This window comes from Eutrigla gurnardus (assembly GCF_963514095.1).
Source record: "Eutrigla gurnardus genome assembly, chromosome: 4".
NCBI lineage: Eukaryota > Metazoa > Chordata > Actinopteri > Perciformes > Triglidae > Eutrigla > Eutrigla gurnardus.
In genome coordinates, this window is record NC_139918.1 from 19,714,354 (window position 1) to 19,724,557 (window position 10,204).

A 10,204-nucleotide genomic window follows, 5' to 3' on the forward strand; every position below is an offset into this window, starting at 1 on the left:
CTGCATCATTATAGTTGCACCATCAGACTTCTCCTGTCAGCTGTCAACTTGAACAGATCAGCAATCTTTCTTACTTTGAGTTATTGTGCTCAGCTTTGGTGTGGATGTGTCACTATGTAAAAGGGCAGCTGCTATTTATAGTGCGTCTTACTGAGCAAGAAGCCAGTTATAATTCTAACACCGTGGCTATAATACACTCCGCCACGCTTACTTAAAGGCATCCCTGCTTCTCTCTCTCCCCCACACACACACACACACACACACACACACACACACACACGCGTACTATAGTTCCCTGTGCAGCTTAGGCCCAGTCTAAAACGAGTCCTGCAAGAGCTGTCCTATTTTCCTTGCCGCTTGTTGCCTTTTGTCTCGCTTTATTTGGAGCGGAGCCTCTTCCAGTGACAGCTGCCAGCAAAGGAGAAGGCGGACACGCAGATACTCACACATTCTCCACCACTGTTATGTAGACACACTGTCTGTTCATCTCTGTGCGGGCCGCTTATTCTAAGATGGCTCTCCTAAAAAGCACGTGGAAAGTCACACACACACATACATTCATAAGCATTCGCTCATTCCTGCATTCTGGATACACAACCACAGATAAAGCACTACATCTTGTGCGTGAGGGGAGATGGAAGGATAACATATTGGAGACGACTGTGTTTCGGCTCCGAGCTCCGTCCCCGGAGCCACGTTGGCTCTCGTCTGGGTCTCACCTGGTTCGAGCAACACGGCTCTCCTGTCTCCTCGGTTTAGGGAAACGAGTAGCGAGCAATAGAGCGAGAACGCTCGGGGAAGGAACCAACAGATTCTCCTCCGTCTCGCCTTCCTGGCTAGATTAGCACTCGTTCAGCTGTTATATAAGGAGAGCATCTAGAAATAGAGCAGAGTGTGGATGGGGGAAGGAGGGAGGGAAAGCCCTCTTCTTTGATGCCAGTCCCTTCGGGGGGGGAGGGAGGGAGGGAGGGAGAGGCGGGTGAAGCCAGAAGGGTTTCCTCTCCCACTCGTAAGGCAGGCATGCGCGCACACACACACACACACATGCACATGCACACATACATTGAAAGACTCTGCAAGGACAGACATAGAAGATGGGAAAGTCTTGTGGAGGGTGTTTGTGCATGTACATATGTTAAGAGGGGGTGTGCATGTGTGCATGGGTGTGTGTGTGTGTGTGTGTGTGTGTTAGCATATTGTGTGAACAGTGCACAGCACATCCTTTTGAGGGGATAAGAGTACGCTTTGAATTCTCTGTGGTAGATGGAGCTTAGAGAAGCTGACTGTCCTCGTGTTCTTCAGCTGCGCGCTCATTTTCAGATCTGTGAGCCACAGAGAAGCTCGTCTGAGGGATAAGAACAGAGATTTATGCAGAAAGGACATCTGTCGTCCCATTAAATTAACCTATCAAGTGATTGGATTGAAAGTCTACGGGGTGATTGCTCTCAAACTCTGTCAAGTCAAACCTCCCACCAGCCTGAGTCAGTTATAACACCTTAACACCATGGAAACTAGTGGCAGAGAAGTAGGTTAGCTAAAAGTGTCAGCAATTAACACTTAATTTGACATCATTATCTCAAATGATTGGCTAAACGAGCATGTTGGTTTCAAAGTATTTGACAAAGCGTCTTCATATCCGAGCGGTTACAGGCGTGCACCACATTAACGCGACATCACGGGATAATCAGGCGGGCCGACCAAAAGTAGCACATGAATGATTAATAAGTGAATGTAAGAAATGAGGGGACAGTTTAGAGGATTTTAACTGTTAATGACATTTACTTTTGGATGAAATGGTGCTAAAATTATACATGAATGGTTAAAATAACATTTAGCTAAACAAGCAAAAAAAAAAAAAAATAGTAGACATAGTAGTATAAATAGTGAAGAGTAGGAATGCAAAATGTAACACTGGAAATTCAGCTGTATTAAAACAATATTGTAACAAAACCCTTTTTGTCATGTTATTTAACGTCCACATTGACACAAATTGAAATTTGACACATTTGGAACATGACCGGTCGTGGATTACTCATCAAGTTCATCATGGAAAGTGTGGGAGTCAATCATTTTAAGGATGCTTTTTTTTGCAGTGAAACTTAATACAGTTCTAGACCAAACATTAAAGTCTCAGAAGGTGAGAAAAACAAAATATCTGTAAAAAAAAAAAAAGAATTGTTTATGTAAGATTCTACTTATGTGACACAATAAGCATCCAATTTTTCTGTCGTGGTTCACCTTTTCACGAAAATAGAGTAAAAGCAGTGCGCCTCAACAAATCTTCCTGCATTCATTAGGTCTCCATGTATGCATAAATTATTCATAGCAGAATATGACAGCAAATTGCATGTTTCAAAGCTGTTTATGTAGCAGTAGGGTTTCAGAAAACGGTTCTCTGTCGGAGCTTCCACGTCTTTTGATCTCTCCCAGTGGAACTTCCAACTTGCACAAAAGCTTTGAAAATCCAGAATGCAATTAAAAACGGTGGTCGTAGTTAGACGGCGCCGCTCTGTTGTTGTGTGCTGCGTCTCTGCTCACATAACAAAAGACTCGGAGCTCTACATCCATCATGTGGCGTATTTGACTGATCCGTCTACTGTAGTTTTCTGAAAGAGAAGGAACTCAACATTTTTATTGGGATTTGTGGATTTCAGCGACGTCTTAATCGTAGTCAAACCCAGTGATGATGAGAAACGTTATTATCTGTCGTTTCTGGCAGACACAAAGGCCCAAGTCACTCTCTAATCCCGTGGGGGAGACAGAAGTTTGAATAATTCATAATTCAATTCTGCACCAACTCAAGACTCTACACGTGAATCTCCTGAAGCCTTGTAGTTTTCCGATAAGGAAGACGGCGTTGTTATGCTGGTGCAGTTCTCTGTGTATAAATCGTTTTGCTGTGTGAGCCTAAATATGTCATATATTTAGCTCAGTTTGCTGCCATTTACAAATGTTATGCAAAATGCTATAAAATGAGATGAATTATTTAACAGGCTGCTCTGTTTAATGCCATGTGTATAATATTTCTGACTCTAAGTTACCTTAATAATAATCAAATGATCCTTTAAATTATATGAAAGAGTTATTATAATTATATGCCAATGGTGTGTATATGTTTGCTATTTTGTAACTTTAGTTACTTGTTACTTACAAAGGAGATCAGCAGTTATATGCACTTTAAAAAAAGAAATATTAAGACGTTAAGCCAACTTTTCAAGGACATTAATATTAATTATGTATGTATGTATATAGTTAATCCACTTGACGAACTAATGCAGATTTACTTGCTATTGTAAAAGTAATATTGTGTATATTAAGACCAGTCCTGGATAAGTGTCGTAAGGTATTGCAAACCCTGTTATGTCTGGAATTGTTATGTATGAGAAAACACTGAAAATCCTTTTTTTCCCTCTCCAGTGCCATTTCTACATTATATATCTCAGCCAAATGTGTTGACGTCTTCTTTAGATCTGTGATTCATCCTTACTCATTCCTTCTCGATGTGTTTCTGTGGGACAGATGAGGGCCAGACGGTGTGTGGCTCGCCCGCTGACATGCAGGGTCGTCGTCTGGGCGAAGTGGGCCTCCAGCTACGGACGTTATGTCACCAGACGCTCAGCTCCTGGGACTACCTGTTCTTTGTCGTCATCGGCTTTTTCATCTTCGCGGCCGGCACCGTGTCGGCCTGGGTGATGGGCGTCATCATGGTGCTCTACGAGCGCTACGTCAAGAAGAAAGACGAACAGCTAAGCGTGGACGACGAGGAAGACGCTAGCGAGATGGGCCGTACCTCGCAGGCCAGGGGTGACTATGGCAACGGGAATTTGAGAACGTCACACACTGTTTGAAGTGTTTAATTCCCGATCTGCCCGTCACGGATTCCCACAGTGCCTCCCGTCGACTTCCAGGACTGTCTGTGAAGTCTCATTACACTCCGGTCCAGCTGAGTCTGTTTGACAGGCTCAGCTGGCTCTGGAGGGGAAAAGAGAGGGTTCAACAGAGATGTGGAATGTCATTCTTCTGATTTGTAGTGAGCTTTCAGGTGATGTAACACACACTCTGGCTGCCGTTGTGGGGGACCCGCAGCCTTTAGTTATTACTGACCATGTATGCAATTGTATAACTTTTTAATATTTGACTGGGATGTGGTCATACAGGCAGCCTATATCAGCCGAGCCGGTTATCTCACAGCTCACTAGTCTGACCATAACAGAATGTTTTAACTGGTTATCAGCTCACTTTGGCTTGTCTACCAGTATCAATGTTCATATTTAGCAGCTTCAAAAAGTAGATGAGAAGATTGATACCACTCTATCGATCTTCTGATCTAACTGAGGGCATGACAGAAGTATTTCTATTTCTAGACCCTACTTAAAGACCACTGTTTGCACAAACAAACAAAAAATAGTAGGAGACTCCGCTTCATAGCCTATATAACATAACATTTAAAGTGACGTGGTCATTATACTCATTTCCAATAGTAGAATGAAAGTAGAAGATGAAATGCACTTATGCATTGCATTTATGTCAGTGTAGATGAACACCACTGTGTACAACGTTGCTGCACGTCTGACTGAGCTTTCGCAGATGTCCATCTTATCCGGTGGGTTTTCAACTGATGGTTCGCCTCCCTCTTCTGCCCGGAAACAAACTGCAGTTGAGGCTTTTGTGTTGAAGATCTATTTGTGAGGTTGAGTGCCAGCATGTGCCAACTGCTGAGGTCTGGTTTGGCAGCGGGCCCGACCGGATGGCAAGTAAACAGGAGAGTGTGATCATTGATTTGGACTTCATCCTCTCTTTGTTGGGTTTGAGTGCAGTGTCCTGTCTCTTTCTGCTTGCACTGTTGATGCACCAAAAAAGCCTTATGAGGTGTGTACAAGCTAATTGAATTAATTAAAGAAGGAAACGGAAGATCCTATTTGAGAGTCATTCTTTAAAAATGTCCATGCTCCTAATTTCTTAGTGAGTGAATTACACTTTTTATTTACAGCAAAACTAAAAAAAATACTTTGTTTTGACTTTAACCCAATGACCCCCTCTAAATTTTGGCTTATCATCTGGTTGTACTTCATTTCTACTGACATTGACTGTTAAAGGAAGGAAAGAAGGAAGGAAGGAAGGCAAATCCTTGTTGGAGGAAAGGAAGGAGACCAATCAGTAGCTGCTCCAATGTGCTGTCCTCTCTGTGTGTGTGTGTGTGTGTGTGTACTGTATCTTTACAATCAGTCGTGTCTTAGAATTATTGTTATACTTGCTTTAAGATCAACATTTAATTTTTTAAGGCATCTGAGCATCCTCTCCCAGTGACCGGTTGAGAGAGTTTAATTATGGCAGCTAATTAGGGGTCCCACGGTCTCCTCTCACAGTCCAAAAGCATGCGGGTTCATTGTTTTTCTGCCTGCTTTCACACAGTATCAGCTGGGATTGGCTCCGGACTTTTGCTGCCCTGTAAAAAGGAGAAGCGGTTACAGATAATGGATGCATAAATTAAAGTTTTTATTATGAAAGAGTTCCTGTTTACTGTAATAATAACGATAGCTTGCATCTGGGCCAGCAAGGCAGTGAGAAAAGCACAGGTGTAGCTAACAAAATTACTGATGACTAAATTCAATTTCAGGGTATTTTGGATGCTGGCTCGATGTCACGCTGTCATGGTTTACTGGAACACCTGAATAAAATGCAGCCATCGTTAAAAGTTGTGAGTAACACCTGTGCTTTTCCTGCAATGGCAAGTCAAAATGCCCACTGTATGTTAGAAACACCTATTATTTTGGCATTATGCAACTTTTACTCCACACAATCTGGTGTCTTTATGCAATTTGATCTGTAATACCAATAAGAAAACTTTCTTCACACATATATACTGGCACTTGTGTTCGGACATATTGTTGGAATTTGTCCCAAATTAACTACAAATATAAAGTAATCGGTTAAACTAAAGAAGTAACAGTACACAATATAAACATGCTGGCTATTGAGTGAGTGCAAATTTCATTTTCTACTTTCACCATTATTATATCATTTGACTTATCATACCGTGAAAAGCACACGTGTAGTTAATAACACGAACGATGGCTGCATTCCATTTAGGGGGTCAGGTTCCAGGGCCGTGGTCTCATGCATCACTAAAGGTATTAATTACACAGGTTGCTCCTGCAATGTACACTCAAATATTTGCAGTGGAAAAAATTTCTATAGGTCCCTTTCGCAGCAGCCATTTTGACCTGAGCTTGAGTAAACAGGTGTAATTCATAACATTCATTATGGTCCCATTCTATTTAATGTGTCAGCCGTTCCTGTGAGTCAACATGCACGATGCCAGGGCGCACCTAAATGGAACAGGGTCATAATTAATTTTATGAATCACACCTGTGTTTATCCTACATGTCATAGTGGCTGCTGGGAAAAGGCTCAGTTTTCTTTGCAGGTCGTGAAAATGTGATATTAGAAAAACGAATGGTATACTTGGTATTCGTGTAATATTTGTTCCATCACACCACTGATATAAGACAGTCAGGAGTCTTGTGTGTATGTGTGTGTCTTGACTCATAGCAGTATGCATTACTACGCATGTGCCAACCTACTTATTGGCATGGCGTACGTGACTGATTACCAAAAGTGTCAATCCAAGCTAGTAACCCATGTACTGTACCTTTAAGTTGCCTCCTATAGCAGTTTGCTGAGATGCTGTCATGGCTTCGGTTGTCATTTTTTGCATGGGTTCCTTCAGTATATACAAAATGCATTGCACTATATGCATGTCTATTATATCTGTGTAGTGAAGTCTGCATTCTGCACAGCACACTGATTAGGCCATGCGGTGCCACAGGCAAGGGTGAGGGTGCGGCATGGAAATAGGATCACTGGTTGCCGTAGTCCATGTCAGCGCTGAGAGACGGATAGAATGACAAGTAATGAACATGTACAGTACATAGTTGCTGTTCTTGTGTGGCGCACGTAAGGCAAACCTCACTCTGAAAACTCTCATTATAGACATTTTTTTTGCTCTATGTGGGCACTCAGAGCTACTGTTTCACAGCAGAATATGCCGAGCTTCAATAATATACCAAACAGATGACCTGAACTTCAATATTGTGCACTTTTTACACTCCCACACTGCAACCCAAGACCATTTTAAGCACATGTATGCATGTGCTCAGACACACAGAGACAAAAGCATCGGTTCTGCCTCCATAATCAACTCCAACACGAATCACCTCTGACTACAAAGTACCGTGTAAAAGCTTGAAAGCTTGAAAACTGTTCTCTCTAACCCTATACTGACACCAACCAGAGCAGCAGCCCACATCAGCAGTTAAAAAAGAGTTGTATGTTTTTGGGTAATATGCTTGTTAACTTTCTTACTAAGACATTTGATACCACTTTCATGTATGTAGCTTGAAGCTAAAGCCTGCTAGCTTAGTTTAACATAAAGACTGGAGGCAGGAAGAAAAAGCTATCAATTTGTCAATCAACATCATTTATACGATGCAGAGCATAGCATTATGTAATTGCTAGCTTAAATTATTGATTAGCTTAGCTAAGCATAAAGACTGAAAATGGGCTTCTAAACAACTAGCCTGGCTGTGTCCAAAGGTTTAAACAAAAAAAAACAATGTTGCAACACCAAGCTCACTAATTAACGTGTTGCTTTCTTGTTTGTTTAATCCATACAAAAAACACAATGCATCTGCTCTGCATTTTATTGATGCAAAAAGGCTACACATGGCAAGTGTCTTTATGCTAAACTAAGCTAACATGCTACTGACTCTGGCTTCAGTGCAGACTGATCCAAATGTTGGCAAGGAAGGACACATTTGTTAAAATTAGAAGTATAGTTCCCAACTATTGCTTATAACTGGGATACAGTGGTAGTAATGGGGGCATTGTTGTGTTCGAGAGTGGCTGTTTGTTTTCTGTATCCCATCATGCACCAGCCGGGCTGAGGTAGTGGTCGGGATGTGCTTCGGGGCAGAGATGCACTCAGCTGGCGACGGTCACATCGATGGCACAGCTGCGGCTGCGAGCCAGTTCGCTGAATAGACGAGGAAAATGCACACGGCTGTTGGACGCAGGAGCTCCCACGGCCGCGTTTCTTGCCTGTGGTTGTTTGCACCATTGTGTGCATCTACTGAGCTGAAGGCAAACCGGCCACTGTAAAATGCCCACAGATGGGAGATGTGGCATCAAGTAAGAGCGGCTCTAACCGACCGTAATAGCCCTCTGACACGTCGACTTACCAACGCGAACACACAAACACACATGGAAGAGGAAGAACATCCTTTAGTCGGGGAGGAGTTAGCCACGTGGGATACATTTCCAAGATCCATCATTCATTAATCACTGCCCCATATGGAGTCAGCACCAAAAATCAGCCAAATCCAACCTCCCATAGGCTACTGCTTTGCTCGGATGGAACATAAAGAAACCGCTGCAACTTATATTAAGTTAAATCCATGTCCTATGCTTACAATTGTAAACATACCGTGTAAAATGAGTCCTCCTGTTTTGTACGTGGTCAAGTCAGACACTTTCCAGCAGCCTTCAAAGAATATCCAGAACGTCATATATATAGTTATGTTCTGTGAAATTTGTAGGCTACCTGTAGTTTTGTGGAGCACCTTCAGATAGTTTGCAATTTTTATATATATCTGGAAATCTTTGCGTATCATTGTATTCTATCCTTTGTTCTTTTTATGTCTTCCTTGTAAAGCACGTTGTAATTGCTGGTTTTGATAAGTGTTATATAAATAACCTATTATTATTATTATTATCATTATTGTTATTATTATCATTATTATTATTGTTATCTACTACACAATATATCATCATGCACAACATGAGACTAGTCTATAATCTAGCATCACATATTGGATTCACACAGAAAATTAGCATTTTCTACAAAACTCGGTGTTTGTTGTCAAAACTAAGAGCCAATGAGCTCTTTGATCGGGCGACAGCAAGGCGTTTCCCATCATGCCCACGTCTCATCTCGAACACGCATATTATTATCAGAAATGATTTGTCAGCTGGGTTTATTTCAACCAGTTCGATCCTTACATGCTATGTGTTTTCCATTGAATTTGATACTGCCAAGCTCTGCTTAGCCGTCCTCCTTAGTGGTTATTGATTGATGAAGAGCGAGCCCCTGCCTCCTCTTGGCAGAGAGAAGGATGGTCCTATGCTGTTACATATCTGCACAAGGCTCAGGGGCCTGCCAACTCTGTATCCTTCCCCAGCAATAAAAGGTCATTTGAGAGGAGTTGGTGTGTCCTTTTGTGCGTCACAGTTGTCCCTGGAGAAGTGTTTTTTTGTTTGGGTTTTTTTTTTTTTTTGCTCTATCTTGATGTTCGACCTCTCCTGCTGTTTGAATCCCCCTCTTTTGCTCTCTGGGTATTTAGAAGGATAGCGAGTGTCTAATTAGCATCCTCGTTAGCTCACATAGCTGCTCAAATGCACAATATTCACCAGTGAACCGGCATAAGCGTACACGACTCGCAGCTGGAGATGTGATGCATTGTACGTCAGTGTATTCTGGGTGCCCAGACTGGTTCGCGACTATGTTGAGCCAACAGAGCTGGCTGCAAAAGGGAGATAACGAGATGCTTACTCTCACTAAGCTCCAACTCAAATGCAGCACAATGATATTTTAAAATGAGACTGGGAATCTGCATGTTGGTCTGTGGTATTTTTGTCCAAACTATTCTGGATCATAAAAGGATATTTTAATTTTCTTAGACTCAATCTTTGCCTCTTATCTCCAGCATATCTCTCTTTATCCCTGTGCTTTGTCTGGAGATATTTTTGGGCATAAATGCTATTTTTGCACCTGTCAATTTCCATACAGACATCTCTATGTCTATCTTTTTTTACCCATGCTTGTGCTCTTTGTGGAATAGTATGGCATTTTAAATATGCTCTCTTGCCAAAGGTTATAGAGGACTTTATGATCTGTACGGTAAACATGAAGCTACAGCAAGACCTCTAAAGCTCACTCATTCTTTATATCTGGTTTGTTTAGGGAACCTAGTGCAAGTGAATATCATCCTGTGTGTTGGTGAACGCAGCCCAATGCCTGGCGCCTGCCCCAACCAATTACCTCGGGGCAGATTATATAAAGCACCTGTTGGCCTCTGCTCACTTTTTCAGCCCCTGTCCCTCTGACTTGGAACGTTCGGTGTTGTAGTTGAAGCACTGGGACATG

At 42.1% G+C, this 10,204-nt stretch overlaps 1 protein-coding gene across 1 annotated transcript in view; it reads left to right on the top strand.

Moving 5' to 3' along the window:
• The window catches only part of LOC311012153 (leucine-rich repeat-containing protein 52-like), a 7,196-nt gene extending 2,134 nt beyond the window's left edge, over window positions 1-5,062 (top strand). Inside the window, exon 2 of the mRNA XM_084007490.1 lies at window positions 3,520-5,062. Within this exon, the coding sequence (XP_083863616.1) occupies window positions 3,520-3,848 (329 nt within the window). The 3' untranslated portion in view covers window positions 3,849-5,062. The remainder of the gene's footprint in view (window positions 1-3,519) is intronic.
• Window positions 5,063-10,204: the final 5,142 nt, after the last annotated feature.